We start from the raw sequence: 17803 nt of genomic DNA, 5'->3' as shown, positions 1-17803 counted from the left end.
CGGTGCGTGCAGAAGGGAGTAGGGAGAAGGGGGAGGGGATACACGGGACAGCAATACCGGACAAGTCACGTGGGTATCAATGCACACACACACACATGCACACAGCCAAGCGGAAAGGCACAACGAAGCGACAAGGAGGGGGGAGGGGGAGGGAGGGGGGCGTCAGGGAGAAGACGGTAATGGCAACGGTGGTGGCCGTGGCGACGCGGAGCAGAGGTATGGATGAAAAGCTAAATGAAAACGGGAGAAGAGTAGCAAACCGGCATACAAACACATATGTACATACACATATATATACGTATATATATATATATATGTATATACGTGTATGTGTGTGTATGCACCCCCAGTCGGACTTGCAGACCAAAATGCAATGGAGGGGAGAGGAGGTGGTGGGGTATCCGCGGTTTGGCCTTTTTGTCTACGTGGAGCACACGATGGCGATGAGCGGCACCGGCGCAGAGTGGCGAGAGAGGCACCACGCACATAAACCTCGGCCAAGAGGAAGAGCTGCAGGGGCTGAGCACACAAAGGATCTCGCATAGAAACACGTGGACAGAAAGGCGTTCGGATGCCCAACGAGGAAGTAACCGAAGGATTGGCCACTGGGGAGATGGGAGGAAGGCGCGGCGGCTGGGTCGCGGCTGAGGTGAGACGCGATATCACGCACAGAGGGGGACGAGTCAGTGCAACACAGCCGAAAGGCGATACGAATCAGCAGAGTCCGGCAAGACGATCCGCCCGGTCTGCTGCTCTCTCGCAACCAACCACCGCGAAAACGGCGGCGCGCGCGTGGTGCGCGGCAAAGAAAAAGGAGGGAAGGAGCAGCGACGAGCAAAAAAAAAAGAATTGAAAGAGGAAGGAGGACGGCACCGTCGATGGCGGAGATGGCGGTGATTGGGAGGGGCGCGTGAGAGGGCCAGACGGTGCCGGCGTTGTTGCCAATCGTGGTTTTGTCCCTCTTAGCGAGAGAGACAATACGCTGCGGGAGGACAGTGAATTTGGAGAGGCGCGGAAAACCACAAGAGGGGAGAGGGGAGGGGCAAACGTGTCCGAGTAGGGCCGACCAGAGAACGAGAAAGAAGCGGAAGGCACGCCACGCCGTCAAGCGCTTCAACGCACGCACGCACACACACACACACACACACACACTGCGAACACCGAGGAGGAGATGATCGCGCAAGGAATGGCCAGAAGAAAGCACACACACACATACACACGAACACGCCCGCGCGCGCACAGACAGCCCAGCCGCCAAGCAAACAAACAAAAATCGATAGCGCGGTTGCGTTACAGAGTGGCGTGGGGGCGGTGGCGGTCTTCGGGAGGAATGTAAACACGCCGAAGCAAGCACGGAATCCAAACGGGCCCCCCTTCCCACCCCACTCCACGCCACCGAACTTACACTTCAGTAGACACGAAATGAGAGGCAAAGAAGAAGTGGCAATCCAGAAAGGAGAGCCGCAGCACAACACCGAGACCGCTAAACACACACAACCTGGAGCACCGAGCAGCAGCCTCCCTCTTCGCAGAGAATCGCCGGAATGGGATGGCGATGCGGGAGGGGAGAGCGTCGAGGGTGAGTAGATCGCGGAGCGCGAAAAGAAAGCAGAAGGCAGACGAAGCGCACAGGAAATACGCACTAAAATTTTGAGCCGCGCTAACCAGAGAGTTTGGAGGAGGGAAGGTGGAGGTTGGGGAGATAAGTGAGGGGTGGCGATAGCGTGTCTGAGCAGGCGTGAAGAACTCGCACCCTCACGCAGAGACAGACGCTCACACGCGCGAGTTACAAGGACGAGAGAGAGATGATACCAAAACAAAGATGGTCACGTATATGCAGCATAAAGCGTGTGCGGGGCGGGGGTGAGGATGAGAGGGGGGGTTGGAAGGCGGTAGAGTCGTGGTATGAGAGAGTAGCACACGGGGGAGAAGGAATAGTAGTGTGGGGGAGTGGGAGAGGGCGACTAACAAGACCGACACAAACAAAAAGAATCCGAGAGCAAGTGGAAGTGATGCGATGATGCTCTTGACAAGTAGCCGCGTCGGACGCCCACACCCGAACCCGAAGAGAGAGAAGAGGCAGGTACAGAGGGAAATGGGTCGGCAGGATCGTGCCACAAAGCAGAAAAAAAAACGGAAATGAGCGGTGCAAACCCCCAACAGCCGAGGCCTTTCCTACAGGTGAGAGAGCGAGAAAGAATGAGATGCTGCCCTCTTATCGAGACGAGTCGCGGCGGGAAGCGCGCGCGCGAGCGGGAAAAGACACAGGGGAACAGGAGGCGGGCCTCCAGGGGAGCTGTCGGTGCGTCTGCACGCACACAAAACGCGCACGCACGCACCAGTGTGTGTATGCGTGGTGTGCTTGCAAGTTGTAAAACCACGCCTCGCTGTGCGTCTCCCTCTGTCTCTTTCGTCCGCTGTGCTCAGCGTCCTCTATCGAATTGCGAGTGCCGGAAGGTATGTGCGAGCACAGCGTGCTTTACGGTGGAGGTGTGTGCGCATGCGAGGAGGGGAAGGAGGGTTAGGGGCTCGTTGCGAAGTGTTCTACACGCACAGATAGTCAAGCCGCTCTTGTGTGGGCGTCCGTGTGGCCAGCTCCTGCCCTCGCTGATGTGAGATCAGAGAGAGAGAGAGTCGGTGGGAAGGAAGAGAAGAAGGCAGTTTAGAGTGAGTTGGGGCGGTGCCGGGTCTCGACCCGTCCCCTCCCCCCCCCCGTTCTCTGGCCTGTTGTGGGCGTCGCCCGGTAGGGGCGGAGGGAGGAAGCGGACCGCTGCGCGCCGCCTTTGCGGAATCGCTGCTTATCTGTTTGACGAAGTCGGTGACGGCGCAGGGCCCACCCCCTCCTCTCATCCGCCGTATCGCACCCGGTGGCGGACGTGATGGAGGCTGGTCAGGGTGGGACTGCCTTGAACGGGCAGACAAGGCCATGAAAGCAGGTGGCATCCTCCCCAGCATAGGAGGGAGGGGGTGGAAGAGAGCTACCGCGCACACATACACATGTCTGTGTTTGCATACCCGAACGCCGCGGCCGGAAGCCGACCCGACACGCATGGCGGAGGCCGCCCACAAGAGGGCAAAGCACTTGTGCCGTGCGAAGCAGCGCGGTGGGGAGGGGGAGGAGAGCAGAGCAGACAAGCGCCCATCGGACTTCTCGGCTGAGGTGTGCGACAGAGGAACATAAAAGAGCCCCGTGAGGAGCACAGGGGAGGACGGCGCCGACGCACGCGTGGCCCTGCCCACATCGGAGGGGCCACAAACCCGCTCTCTGGGCACCACCCCCTGGCAAGGCAAACGCCTTCTCTTCGTAGCGGAGGGGGTGGGGGCTGATCTCACACGTGCCAGCAGCGGGAGAGGAAAAGACGAGAGACGGGGATGTGGCCTCATTCACCGCTCGTAGGCGCACCTCATGCCGTAGCACCGTTGCATGTATCTGTTCCTGTGTGCAGAGACGAGGGTAGGCGGGCAGCGATGACGACGGCGGCGGCGGCAAGGATTGTTGATATGCACAAGGTTGGGGATATAGGTGGTGGGAATGCACGCAACTACCGTGAGAAGGTCGGTGTTTTTTTTTGTGTCGGTGGGCCAGCGCCTGACGACGTTAGTCAGCCGACACTCTCCTCCTCCCCCAATATGGCAGTTGAAGGGAATGAGAGGGAGGGGTAGGAGCTGGCCAGAGAGGCAGATAAAGGGATGTCGGCGGTGCCTTGTGCCACACGTGCACCCAAAGAGAGACACACACAGCTGCAGGCACCCGTTCGCTTGCACGTGTGTGGCGCTGACGTGAGCGTTGGCTTGACCCAGGAGAAGAGAAAGAGGCGCAGACGTCCTCCAGTGCGGCTCCTACGTAAGCGGGAGACGAGGATGGAAGATTGTGGGTGTGGGTGAGGAAGGGGGGGTGTAGAGTGCAGTTGGAGGCGCGCCAGGCATCGCAGGTGCCCTCACAGCAATTGCTACCTTTCATGAGTAAACGAGGGGATTGGGGAGGAGTCGATGAGACGACAAGACGGCGGCCATATAGAGAAGAGAAGTGTCTTCGCATCTTTGCAACCCCTCTCACGCCCATCCCGTGAGGCTCGCCTTCCCTCCAGCATGCCGTCTGCGCTGAGGGGGGAGGGGGGGGAGGGGGGCATTCATATCGGCTCCGACAGACAGATACATGCCGCAAAACACACGTGTGAGTCACTGTATATGTGTGCCTGCGCGTGGCCAAATTCCCTCTTCGTTGTTCTTTCGGCTTCAGGCGACCGCAGGCCTCACGACAGAGCATCGAAGTGCCTCTGCAAGAACGGTTGCAACGCATGTGCGCAACTCCTGTTCCCCGCCTCCAGACGCTGCCGCACATGCACGCAACCGTGCCCTCGCTTACAGGTCAGCGGCATCATATCGCGCCGCCGAGTCGTGCAGGTGGGCGAGGTGTGCCGCAGGAACACCGCTGTCGACCTCTGTAGCAGAGGCTGCCGCACGATGGGCATCGCCAGTCCCCCTTAGACCAGGAAGAAAGCATGTCCGGCCGAACCCCATCCAGCGCCGGAAGCCCGCAGCTCGTGCAAAAGGCGTCGGCGCGCGAGTTGAGCGCGTGGCACGCGCAGCGCCAGGAGTTGCCTTCCTGCAAGACGTGGTGATGCCACGGGGCACCGCAGTGGCGGCACGCTGCGTCGCCGTGCCGCATCCACAGCCGACGACCGCGCTTCGTGTGGTCGGGGCAGGCCGCGTCCGAGAAAGGCGGCAAGCTACTCTCCGCGACCACTTGATATGAAGCAGTGTTTACGCCGCAGCAGCTGTCGCACATCCAGTTCGTGCAAGACCTAAAGTCCCACTTCGGTGACGCCTCAGAGCAGTCGGGTGCAGCACCGGCATCGTGTGCAAACAGAGGCGGTGAGGCTGAGACACTATCCGCTACGGCGCTCCGCAGGAGCGCTCGCAACTTCTCAGGGCACTCCAAGGCACGCGGCAGGCGACAACGAAGGCAGCTGTACGCCGTCATGGTGTTCACAACGCCGCAGGCGCACCACCACGACGGCGTTGCGCTCACGGTGGTCACGCGGCCGCCATGGAGAGGGCTGTGGCATTGTAGACAGGTGAGCTGCGTCGAGTTCGGGTTATAGCAGTTTTCGGGGCCAAAGACGCGCGCAGAGGAGTTTGGCGTGGCCGTATGACCGCCCCCGGAGGCACCAGCGGTACCAACAGATGACGGGGAGGCGGTGTCCAGCGCCTTGTGGCTGTCGGGCCCTCGTGTCACATGTGCGTCAGCCCCACCACCGCCAAACACCACCGCGTTTGACAAGACACGCGGGGCATCGCACGTGGGACAGCTTACCGTGACAGCAAACCGCTCGCGTGCGCAGTGGCGACACACCACTATCTGCAGGGAGTTGACCTCCCGACAAGCCCCGCAGCGCCAGCGCGTCGTGCGGTTTCGCGTGACGACGACATGCCCGATCGGGTATGAGTCCACTTCGGCGGCGATCGTCATGCGCACGAAAGCCTCTTTCTGGCTATCATCCGCCGTGTCAATGCTTTCTGACCGTGCTACCCCACAGCAGCGGCAGTTCGCGGCAGCACGCGCGTTTGCCTCTCCACAGCATCCGCATTGCCAGAGATCGGGCCGACGACGCAGAGAAACTGTGTGCGACCACATGCGCGCGTCGTGGCGCAGTGTGCGGCACGCAGGGCAGATGGTGCGGGGGAAGGATGAGAGACCAGTTGAGTCGGACGCACCGCTACTCGTGTTGTCGCTACAGTCTGCGCGCACAATCGACCAGCATCCCGTGCACACCCAACCGCCACCGCGCAGCGCTGCCTGCGCCTCTGCCGTCTCCTCTACTGTCTTTAGTTGCCGAATCGTGTCGAGAGTGACAAGAGACAGCTTCGGTGTCGTCCGAGACGCGGTGTTGAGCAATGGTGATGTCGCATCAGGCACAGCGCCGGCACCCATCAGTGTGGATGTGGCACTCTCGTTGCCGCTAGCGTCAGCAGTGGCCGAGTCGGAGGAGGAAAAAATGGCGTCCCAGGCTAGACGAACGTCGTGTCCGCCGTGTGCCGTAACGGCGTTGAATTCGAAGGCGTCGACTGGCCACGGCGGTAGCTGCTCGCTTGGCTGCGCGGACGACGAGGGGGCACCTTCGACGTTAGTGGAAGGGGATAAGCTATGGCCAATGTGGCTACCACCGTCAGGGCAAGATTCGACAGCGTCGCACTGCTGTGAGGCCGGGGCAGCAGCGCGAGATGACTGAAACGGGGACATGCCACGCGGCAGTCGCGTCACGGCCCTCAAGTCACCAGCGCCACGCTCCAGCGCCGGCGAGTGCCGCATGCGGTGGGCACTCCACAATGCACCTAGCGTTGGTGTAAGTGGTGAGGAGCATGCCTGATGACGGCTATACCAACGACGATGGCTGCCCCTCCACATGACGAGCCCTAAGCGACATGTAGCTTGCATCGGGTGCTTCTAACCTCCACACACGCACAGAGAGAGAGAGAGACAGACGTGAAGGGAAACGTGAGGTGTATGCAGCAGACGGTGGCACCGAGAGTGCGCCGCGACTGCTCGCCTTTGACTTCGTCTTTGCTTTCTCTGCGCATGATAGGAAAACGTGTTTGTGCGCGACATACAACGACGTGGCGAAAGAGAGGTCAGGGGAGCACAGCAGCAGCAGCAGAGTGAGACATCAACGATCAAGAGCGGCGGGCACGTACACACTCACATGCCGATGGAGAGCCGGCACACAAGACAGAAAACGCTCTTGTGGGCGACAGCGTCCTTGAAGGGGGGACTCCGAGGCTGCCACAGTCGTGTAGAGCGTCCAGACTGGCGATGATGCATGATGGCATCTCTCGCCCAGAATGCGAGTACGACGTTGCACACACACACACACGCACGAAGACGGAGACTTAGCGAGCGGCGAAGTGGCGCGCGATGACCAGCGATACAGGAGTATGAGAACAGAGCGAGCAGGGTTGCAAGCAAGTGAAAGACACCAAAAGAAGGCCGCGACAACGTCGACGGAGATGAGACGTGAGTGACACGCGGAGATAGAGAGAGAGGGGGAGAGCGCCGTGAAGCTCCGTGAAGCGCCGTGGTGCGCGCCGTGGAAGCCTCGCTCATTGCACGTATACACCAGCGCTCTTCAGCAGCGCCACCGCCTCCGTGACTCGGCCCTCGCGCAAGAGCGTCTGTGCCGTGCGCTTCGCCGCCTTCTCTATGCGCCGCTCCTCGCGGAGCACGCTGTGTGGTCGCCGCGCGGCAAGGCATACATCTGTGTTTGTATACGGTTCTCCACACCAACGGCACACAACCTGACCGACACTGGGGCCGCGGTGCTGGCGCTGTGAGCGCGACTGGGCGCGCACACGTGGAGTCGAGCCTTCGTGATGCGGCGAGGGTGACACTACCAGCCCGTAGTGATGGTCGGGGCGCGTCTGGGCTCGACTTGCTGCGCGCGTGTCTACAGAAGCCTCTTCGCCCAGGAGCAGCGGCGAGCGGGCAAGCACGTGGTCTGGTGACCCTGGAGGGCCCACTGTGCAAGACGCTGTCGGCTGGGATGGCTCAGGCGAATTTTGTGGCACTGTGAGGGGTATCTGCTCGCCAAGGCTGGTATCGCGCTGGTCCACTCCTACAGCTAAACCCGCGGAGCGGATGTCGACACTGCGGTGCGATGTGGCATGAGGCTCTGCCATCAAGTCGGAGCCTATGAGCTTCGTGGCGAGTGGTGAGTGCGGCAACTCGTGCTCCGCCTCTAAGCCCGGGTCTGTGTGGGCGGCAACACGTCCGTCATGAACGTCTCCGTCCTCCGCAGCGTGTGCACCGGTGACTGCGCTCGAGCCAGCCGCCGCCACACCAGAGACGCGCTCATCTATGAGAAGGGGGCCCGGGCCAGTGCCAGTGCCGCCGTTGCCGTCCGCCGCGTCGCCGCTGCGCCGCGGCATAAGCGCGAGCTCAGACGTCTGCGACGACGGCACCAAGCTGTCGCAGGACTCCCGCGAGGTCAAGGCAGCGAGGGAGGTCGCGGCCCTAAGGGCAGTCGGCATGGAAGCCACATTTCTACCGCTGACTGCAACACCGGTGGTACCGCTGCCGCCGCAGCTGCCAGAGTCCCGGCCGGCTCCCGCGGCAAAGCCTTCAATGGCGTGAGAAGCCCCGCTCTCCACCATGCCCATTCCAGGCAGGGCAGAGGGCAGCGCAAACGGGGCCGTGGTGGGCGAGCACTGCTGCTGCAGGGGCGGCTGCCCGTGCTGCGTCTGGAGCGTATCCCGCACCGACACCCCCGCATCCCGCGCGTCAGCGGCGCTCTCCTCGATGCAGGTGCGAGCATACGTCTCAGTCTCCCCCAAACCGTCCAGCGCAGCGGTCACAGCGGTGTTCGTGGGAGCTGCGATGGTGTTGCTAACGCTGCTGACTCTGCGGCTGTGATGTGCCTGTACGCCAAGCGGCAGAGGGATGAGAACGTCCACGCCCGATCTCTCGTCACCGTCAACTCCGTCGTCCAGCGCCTCCTTGTCGGGTGTCGGCTCTCCTTCGCCACGATACGGTCCACCGGATGTGGCGGCAATGGCGAGAGCGAGTGGCGATGCATTACATGTGGATTGCACCTCCGCCTCCTCTATAAAGGACAGCGTGGGCGGCACCACTGTGATGGTGGCCATCGCGTGGGTCGGCGCCGTCATGGCAAGCATGCCTTTGCTGTCGAACTCGGCGCACGCCGTTCCGGCTGCCAATGCCGTCTTCGCGCTGCGAGAAGAGCTGGGGAAGACAGGCATCCACGGATGCCGCTTCCGTGTCTGCATACAAGCATCGCTCAGGCCGGCGTTGTCGCCGTCGTGGTCGTGGCTGGTGTGCTTCGCCACAGGTGCCGCGCCGGCTTCGATGCCTGCCTCCCCCGCCACCCTCTTCTCGCTGCTGCTGTCGCCCGCGTCGCATGAGCGCCCCTGCATGACGAGCACCTCGTCATTCGGATTATGACGTAATGCAGCGCCAGCAGCACCACTGTGGGCTGCATCTCCCCCGTTGCTGTTGGTGCCGCCGCTGCTGCTGCTGAAGGCACTCGAGCGGCAACCATTTGTAGGTGCCGTGGGATACTGCGCCTCACGTCGCAGCCTGCAACCACTCATCCAGAACGAAACCGACGCCACGGCGCCGCCGCCTGGATGCAATGTGTGACCCAGAGGCGGCCCGGTGATGGCCACGGAGCCGGTGGGGGTTGCCGGAGATGCCAGAGACGCGGCGCGGCCACCCGGCACAACAACAAGAGCACTGTTGACGGAGACTGAGCTGTAGGGCGAGTGCCCGCCACCGCCGTTGCCGCTCTCGCCCCCACGCTGGCTGAAGTCCATGGTGTCACTGCCCTCCGATCGGGTGGTGTGGCGGTGGCGATTCCACCACGGCAGCGACTGAGATGTGGAAAGCGGAGCCGAGTGCTGTAAGCGACTGTCCACAGTGGCGGGAGCTTCCACCGCGACCACCGCGCCGGCCACGCTGTGGAGCAAAGGTGTCGAGTGTCCAAAGGCGTCAAGCCACGGCCTCTCCTCGTCCGACAACGCATGTCGCTCCCCCTCAGACACGGGGGCGCCACCGGCTCTCATCGACTCTAGGCTCCACGATGTTCGCGGCGACGTGGCTCCCGGCTGCGCCGCTGGCACTGACAGGTCGTCGCTGCCTGCATCGTTGTCACCATCAAAGCCACCACTGCTCCCATCCAAGCCGACCGCCGCCGCGGCGACGGCGGCAGCAGCGTGATTCAGCCCCCGCGGCGCCTTTGTGACGCTTCTCAACTTGGGCGGTGTAACGCAGGAGAGCGCGTCGGGCGACTCAGACCTCGCGCTCGCCGCTTCGGCCTCTTCGCTTAGCGGGGTTCGCCTGGCCACGGCGCCGTGGACTGCCACCAGCACAGGTGTGTCGACTCGCGAGATGTGGTCCGTCGGGGCGGTGCCCAAGGAAGAGTTGAGCGGGCTAATAGGCAGCGCGCCGCCCGCCGCATCCACAACGTCTGCCCCGACACCAGAGCCGGCGGCGAGGTGCGCCTCCTGGAAGGCGTAGCCGTTCAGGATGAGCGTGTCGGCGATGGCTGGCGTGTGCACGTGGGGCCCCGCTCGGTGAACAGCGTAACCGCCATCCTCCGACGTCGCCGCCGCCGCCTCATCACCGTGCACCCCTGATGATACACCGCGGAGGTGCGCATCGAACCCGCACTGAAACGTCGCCGCTGCTGTGGCGAGCAGCTGCGAGGAGGAGATGTCCGACAAGTGCACGAAGGCTGTGAAGGTGTTTCTATTCGACGGCATCGGCGGCTCATAGCGAGTCTGTGGGAGGCGGACGATGGCGTCAGCGAAGGTCCGCGTGCCGGTGCGAGACGGCGGGATGCCCTGCTCGGACGGCGTCGAGGGATCAAACTCGCGAGACGCACGGCCAACGTTGCACGACTCCTGCGGCTGCTGCGTGGGTAGCTGCGTGCTCGCCGAAGGCGGAGTCACGGATCGGCGCCAGCGGTGACGCTGCGGCAACCGCAAGCAATGCCTGCCGCCACTGCGAGCTTCACCGCTGCCGCAGCTCCCTGCGCCGTTTTCACTGGTATCGTCTTTGTCCTCCTCCTCGTCGCGGCCATCCTCATCGTCGTCTTCGGCGTCGTCGCGATGCCATGTCCGCAACGTCGCCATGCCCCACGTCGGCGCCTCGCTGCTCTCCAAGCAGAGAAAGGTGTCATCACCGTCGTCTCCGGTGTCTTCGCCGACCGCGCCACTGACCGGGCAGCCTTGGCGCCGCTGCGCCCCATCGTCACCGCCGTCCTCGGCGCTATCCTCGTCGTCGTCGTCCAGAGCATCGTAGTGCGGCGGCGTGTCGTCGTTGACTCGGCTGCTTCCGGCAAAGCCGAAGTTCGGCGAGGCTCGCCCACCACTGGCGTGCAGACTCACCTCCTGCCACCGCACGCTACCCAGGCTGCCAGAGATCTCGCGCCGAAGATATTGTGGCACGTGCGACGGCAACGCCGAGGTCGGAGGCGGCGGTGGATGGAGATGCGCACTTGGCTGGTGTGCAAGTGGAGGCGCTCCCTGCGAGGTCAGTCCTCGCCGACCCCGCGGGGCAGACAGGAGACCACTGGCGGTGCCGTCGACGTCATCTCGCGCGGTACTCGAAGAAAGCAGCGAGGTCGGCTGCGGCGTCGGCGTCAACCGCTCTCTCCACCGCGGCATAGCCCGCGCCGTCGAGGACAAAAGCGATGTATTGCGCGTCGGCTCTGACTGCGAGCGCCGAGACAGCAGCTGGTGGCTGCTGCTGCGCACCAGAGCCGCCCGCTTTGCCCCGCCGCCGCCGCGAGTAGCGGCCGTCATGGCGTTGAAGCCGGTGGAGTCGCTTCGATAAGCGAATACTGAAGGAGACGAGTAGTTTCGGTTGAAGGGGCTGGCATCGAGCCCGACGAAGTGCTTCGCATGTTCGTCCCCAGACCTGTGTAATCGACAGCGCGCATCCTCGCCATCTCGCGCGCGCCTTAGGCCGACCTCGTCGATGCTGTCCTCCTCGTCCTCTACATCCTGTGCGCCTCTCGCCACCTCCAGACGCGAGTCGCTTGTGCTGTACGATCGCGGCGAGGAAGGGCTGCTGTGCACCCATAAAATGGCACCACACGCAGCTGCCCCGCACGTGCTCGGTGCGAAGAAGGTGCCGCTCCACATGCAGTGCGGCGGAGAGTAGTGCTGCTGGTCGTTGTCATGAGCCAACAGCAGGCCAGGCGCAGCACTGTTGGCAGCCACGGTAGTGTGCGTTGTTGTGAACCCAGGGGCGGATGCCCGGTGCGGGTGCTCCTCGATCGGCTGCCGCTGGAGTTGGTGCTGAGGGAGCGACTGAGGACTTCGTGGTGCGGCCTGCCTCTCCGCCGCGTCACCTTCCTCGTTAGCTCGATCCTCCTCATCCGCGTCGACGGTCGTAGCTGTTGCGGACCCCATTTCCTCGTCGTATGCCGTCATGCGGCGCACCGACAGACGCTCCCGCTCCTCCACCAAGCCCCCGCCACTTCTATCCTCGCCGTTTACCGGGACAAGGATGCCCGCCTGTAGCGACTGCGTAGTCGACAGGCTGGTGTCGCTCCCCCGACTCTCCTGTGACGACGGCCACTGCGTCGCGATGGCGGTTGAAGTCGCGGTGGATGTGCGCAAGCTGGCAGGGGGCTCACGCATGAGAGGCAGTGCCCTGTCCGCGGAGGGAGCCTCCTTCTTGTACTTTATTCGTGCCCTTGGCGGCCGATGTAGCTCCTGCGGTGGTGCTGCCACCCAACTATGAGCGATGTCATTCGCAGCCTTAGTGGGCGCGGGCGGTGATGCAGGATGGCCCGCCGCGGGTGCGCCTTCACGGATGGAGAGCTGACCGAGGGCAGAGAACGGCTGTGGCACGGCATCGCTGGGCTCGCTGTTCTCCGGCGAAGGAGAAAAAAGCGCAGGTGGTTCCCGCTGACGTGTTACGACGGAGCGGCGCCGAATCGGCAGTATGGAAGCGACGCTGGCCCAAGAGCGGCGTGAAGAGCCGCGGCTGCCTGCTTCCTGATGGCCAGCGACGGTGCACTGGTGGCGGAAAAACGATGCTTTGCCTGTCGCCACCTCAGCCGCCGCACCAGTCGGCACCCGAGCGAGCTGAGTGTCCCTGCTCGCAGGTACTGCGGAGGTTGCCAGCTCATCACCGCCACCAATGCTATCGCCGGCAACGGCAAGTGACTTTCTCAGCGCAAACGACATCTGCAGCGCCTCTGCCGATGGCTCGGGACTCTCAACCCCGCCGTGATGGCCTCCGCCCGCGCCAACGCCACTTACAGGGGCGCCTGTGCGGGCGCCCATTCGATTCCACGCCGCGATGATAACAGATTGACTCACCGACCGGCGGCCTCTCAAGCACGCATCAGTCGTGGCTGCCGAAGACGGAAACGCCGCCGCGGCAGCTGAACCGCCGCTCTCTGCCGCTACGACGGCTGTGAGAGGTGAGACGAAAGGCGACCGTGGCGATACTCGCGCCGTCGTGTCCGTCACAGTAGTGGTGGATGATAAGCCGGCACCAGGGACGCCGGGAGCCTTCAGTTGCCGCGGCTGCTGGTGAAACGAGTAGTATACCGACGGCGATGCGGCGGCGGTGACACAGTTGCTGTCTTGGCCATTATCGTGGTCGTCGTCAGAGAAGAGGCTTGTGTTGTCGGTGGCCGTCGCAGGGGTTGCTGGCGCGGCGGCTCGTCGTGTGCCCCACACCGCTTCCGCGAAAGAAGCCGTCGTCGGTGGCGGCAGAATCGGTGCCGAGTTGGTGTCCGTCGGCGTCGTCGAGTCGCTCTCCTCGCTGCCCTGGTGCCCCGCTTGTTCTCCTGGTACCAGCTGGAGAAAGTGTGGTGTTTCTATGGAAACTGGAAGACCTCGCGGCAGGGCTTCGCCGCACTCCTTCCCGCTCGGCCTCGGCCCCGACACGTCTTCAGCACCGCGAGGGCTCTTCGAGTCACTCGCGGGGCTGCGCGCATCGTCCACCGTCGGGGCGACCGTTGTACGCCCGACTGAATGCCCCGCGGCATCCGAGGGCTGAAACGCGGAAACCCTCTGCGCCGTCATCGAAGAGGTCGGTGGCCTCGACACAGCAAGCCCAGTTGCTGTCGCCGCCGCGGCGACGGCGGGGAAGGGCGACGATGCTGAAGATCTTGGTTGCGTGGCCAGAGCTGCAGGCGCAGTCGACGGCACGTCATGGGCACGCTGCGCAGGCGAGGTGCGCTTGTACACAGTCTTTGCCTCGACGTCTCTGCGGCAGAGCGAACCTTTCCCAGCAGTGAGCTCTGCTTTGGTGCCTCGGGCGCTGCCTCCGTCTTCGCCCGCCTTGGGGCGGGAGGGCAACGACGACCGCTCTGCACGAGAGCCAGGCCGAGAGAGGAGCTTGCGAAATAAGAGATTGTGTGACTGCCTACGCCAGAAGCCGCCGCCTCCGCCTCCACTGCGGCCGTCGCCTGCGCCCTCAGTCTTGGACTTTAGGCCAGATTTACTGTTGCCGCTGCCGCGGTCAACGGCACCCTTGACGCCCAAGTCGAGAGGCTCGTCTGGCCGCTGAGGCGTGGCGGTGCTCGTCGTTGTCGTCGACGGATGGCATGGCGCGTTGGTGGAACGGGCTGCCCGGCCCACAGGCAGCGGTGGCGCCGCCGTCGACGGCGGGCATGAGAAGGCCGGAGACTCAAGCGGCACCCTACCCTTCGGGTTCAAAGTTGACGGCGAAATGGCGCGGCAGACTTGCGAGGAGTCAGTGTTGTGCTCGTTCATGTCGACCTCTGTGTCGCCCCCGCGCCTCATGGACACGGTCCCTCGCGTGTGGCCGCCGGCTGGAGTAGGCGCCGTGCTTACCTTGGTGGCGGCGGGGTGGGCATCTTCCAGAATCAGCAGAGTTCTGAGCGGCAGTGGTACCGCAGAATCGGTCGCCGCCTGTAGCGTCGAAGATGAGCGTGCGCGATGCACACTCACAGCCGAGCCGCTCCGAGCAGCGCCACCGTTGGCGTTTTCGTCGCCTCCGTGAGCTTGACAAGAGTTTGAGGCGTCGATCACAGCCAAGTCGAAGTCATTGTTCTGCTGCTGGTGGTGGCGCTGCTGCGGCGACAACTCTGCATCACATGGCCTTTCTCTTCCTCGCGAGTCTCTTAGTGGGTGTCCTCTTTCGCCTACGGAGTGCTGAGACGCCGTGACGGCAGCCGCAGTCGCACGCGCCGGCGAAGGCACGAGGCTCTTGGTCGGAAGCGATGAGAGAGAGAGCAACCCGTGCCGGTGAATTGAAGAGACGGGGCTGACGAGGTTATTGTCCTGCGTCGCGGCCGACGTCGTCATGGCCCCTGCCGCGGCGTCTCTGTGCTGCTTGCGCGTTCGTAAACCACTACCTGTCAAGAGGGAAGAAGCCGCGACGCGAGAACTCGTCGCAGTAGCACTAGTTACGGCCGATACGTTTTTACCCGAGGATAGAGACCTCAAGGCCGGCCTCCCCCTCACCTGTGAATCGCGACTGCGCTGGCGGCTGCTGCTGCCACCGACGGCGGTGTGCGACAGCGAGCTGCCGCTGCCGCTGCTGCTGCTGCTGCTGCGCCTGCTGCTGCTGTTCCCCATGAGCAAGCGGCGTCGGCCTTAGCGCAAATGTGGAAAAAGAGAGGCAAGAGAAGTATGGGCACGCGGAGAAAGGACAACGGTGTGCCACTACAAGTCCGTCAGCGGGGGGGGGGGACAGCCTCGCCAATGTGCTCTTCGCTTTCTCTGCCCCTCCCCGTGTGTGTGTGTGTGTGCTAAGGGAAGAGGCAGATTCTATCGCAGGAAAGCTCTGTGTATATCTGCTTCTGTGGGTGGATTGGGTGGGTGCCGCCGAGGGAGCGATGGAGATGTCAACTGACTGAGCACACGTCCACGCCGGAATCTTACTTGCTTCGTTCTTCTGCCTCGAGTTCGGGTGCGTATCGCGGTCCGTATCACGGGCAATGGCTTAGATGCGCTGCGCATTGCACACACGCACACACGCACACACGCACACACTCTCACGCACACGTGCGTGGAAGAGAGTCGCAGAGATGGCAGAGGAGGGACTGAAGAGACAGAGCTGTAGACACGCGCAGGCCCACGCGTGCATGTGGGCGTCGCTTTACACGCGCTGGAAGACGTCGAGGGAAGAAAAGAGGGGGAGAAGGAGGAGAACAGGCAGGTGTGTGTGTGTATGTGTGTGCATGTGCCTGTGTCATGCCAACGTCGCCGCATCTGCGTGATCACATCCGTACCCGCAGCGCGACGAACATGAAAAGGGGCCGGTCAACGCAGCAAAAGGCGGCAGCGGCACGGGGGAGAGGGGGACATACGTCCTCATGCGCTCCTCTGATCTGTGTGCCTCTCTCGCATTCTTTCCTCCTCGCAATCTCCCCATCCCCACTCCCGCGATCCCAGCCTCCAGCTGTCGGCCATGCACCGAGGGTCATGTTTGTTGCTTGAGCACACGTCTTGGGTGGTCACATGTGGTGGTGGTGGTGAGAAGGGGAGGATCGAGGGTGTGGGGGGGGGGGGTGAGCGATCGAAAGGAAAAGAGCCACCGCCATCACGGCACGCCGCTTCCTTTCGCATGCAATGTGTCTCGGCCTATTCGGCCGTGACTGAAAAGCGAAAACGTGTCGATATGCAGCCAGCGCCAAACGCACACCTGTGCGTGTCGAAGTTTGCGGGTGTGTGTTCCGCGTTGCGGCGCGCAGCGTATCTCTCTGCATCTGGTGGCTTGGCCACCTCACGCAAAGCATCTCTCCTGCACGCCAACGCTACACAGACGCGTACACATGCGCGTGCAGGCAGCATTCACACCAGCGACGCAATCCTCCTGCACCCGCTCCCGTCACTGTCTCTCACATTCTGGTCATGCACACATGTTGGCGGTATCTACTTTAGCACGGCTTGGTGGCTCAGCGCAGTGCCTGATGCCCTTCCCGCCCTCGCTGGCAGCACGCAAGGGTGTCGAGCCGAGAGAAAACAGGAGAGCGGGGCCTACATCCTGATATCCGGAAGATGCGGCGAGATACGCCGCGTCAGGGCAGCTGCCTCCTGTACCAGCGCTTTTCGTCGCTGCTTGAGCACTTCACTCTGGCGCACCGGCACGCCATCCAGGCTGCAGATCCACTGCGTTAGGAGCTCATCCGCGGCAACGGCGAGACGGTGCACCTTTGCCTGCGCCTCAGCCACGGCGCCACTGTCACCGACATCATTGCGGTTTCCGCCACTATCGATGTTGCTGACTTGGGCATCGCTCGAATTATGATTGCACCCTTCACCGCCCTCACAGCCCTCATCCCCAACGAAGCTGTCGTCATGAGCATGCCTCCGCCGCACCTCCACCAGCTCTGCGACAGCTGTCTCGAGGTAGGTGAGTGCGGCCAAGAGGGGCGCCTCCTTTTGCTTTTTGGCTCGGCGCACGTAGGAGAAGAAGGCGCTCTCGGCCGGGTTGGCAAACTCGATGTCGTCGTCACCGTCCACAGCCCCACGCCGCGCTGGGGCAGTCTTCGTCCCCTCCACACACCCTAACTTGTCTGCCGCACAGCCGCTGCCGGTTGCCGCGCCATGTGGCGGCACCGATGCGGCAGAGATCTGGCGCCCATCCCTCACGCGGTCCTCGCCGCGGTGTACGAGGTGACGCGCTAGAAGAGTGGTGGTGACGGTGAGCGCGAGCGCCGCCGCTGCAGAGGCGTAGATGTACTGCGCTGGGTACTTGGCGAGTTGGCGAGAAGCCTTCTGCGAGATGGTCGAGATCAGCCGCCACTGCGGGGACGCCACGATCGCTGAAGAGGATGCGGACAGCGATGGCGATGGCGACGCGGCCGCGTACGTGCGGGCGCTCACCTCCGGTGCCGCCGGGGCCGATGATCCCGACGATGCCCACATAAACCTGTTCAACTGTACGATGAACCAACGGGGGAAGACGGTGTGGTGTCTCGGCGCGTGCGTGTGTTGTGCACAGAGGGGATGAAGAGGATGAGGAAGAGGGCAGAAGAGGGCCCATCGACAATGAAGCTCTGCTGATACGTGGGTCCGGTGTGATGGTATAATACGGTGAAAAACGAGGCATTGGCGTGCGGCGCGAGAGCACGCACACACGAGGCCGGCACAAATGACGTGGGGCGTTGCAGGATCGCATGACGACACGGAAAGAGAGAGAGGGAAGAAAGGAGAGCAGGAGATTGACGAGAGAAGTGCGCACGCCACAGGTGAGAAGGTGGAGTGGGGGTGGAAGAAGGCAGAGAAGGGACGAGTGGGCGGGGAGGGGGGCACACATACATGCATGGCCACTAAACCGAAGGTGGGC

General features: G+C 63.0%; 3 protein-coding genes across 3 annotated transcripts; all 3 read right to left on the bottom strand.

Annotated features, from left to right (window-relative positions):
• Positions 1-4378: 4378 nt before the first annotated feature.
• LINJ_21_1030 (conserved hypothetical protein) lies at positions 4379-6409 on the bottom strand (the record flags this gene model as incomplete). Its single annotated transcript, XM_001465363.1, has 1 exon — positions 4379-6409. The coding sequence occupies one exon, from the start codon at positions 6407-6409 to the stop codon at positions 4379-4381; it is 2031 nt and encodes a 676-aa protein (XP_001465400.1).
• Positions 6410-7101: 692 nt separating this feature from the next.
• LINJ_21_1020 (hypothetical protein) lies at positions 7102-15087 on the bottom strand (the record flags this gene model as incomplete). The annotated part of the gene is made up of 1 exon (XM_001465362.1): positions 7102-15087. The coding sequence occupies one exon, from the start codon at positions 15085-15087 to the stop codon at positions 7102-7104; it is 7986 nt and encodes a 2661-aa protein (XP_001465399.1).
• Positions 15088-16491: 1404 nt separating this feature from the next.
• LINJ_21_1010 (conserved hypothetical protein) lies at positions 16492-17382 on the bottom strand (the record flags this gene model as incomplete). The annotated part of the gene is made up of 1 exon (XM_001465361.1): positions 16492-17382. One exon carries the CDS (start codon positions 17380-17382, stop codon positions 16492-16494), a length of 891 nt encoding a protein of 296 aa, XP_001465398.1.
• Between the last annotated feature and the right edge of the window lie 421 nt (positions 17383-17803).

The sequence above is a fragment of the Leishmania infantum genome, chromosome 21 (genome assembly GCF_000002875.2).
Source record: "Leishmania infantum JPCM5 genome chromosome 21".
NCBI lineage: Eukaryota > Euglenozoa > Kinetoplastea > Trypanosomatida > Trypanosomatidae > Leishmania > Leishmania infantum.
The sequence above is the reverse complement of the archived record's forward strand: the minus strand, read 5'-3'. Positions and strand labels throughout refer to the sequence as shown.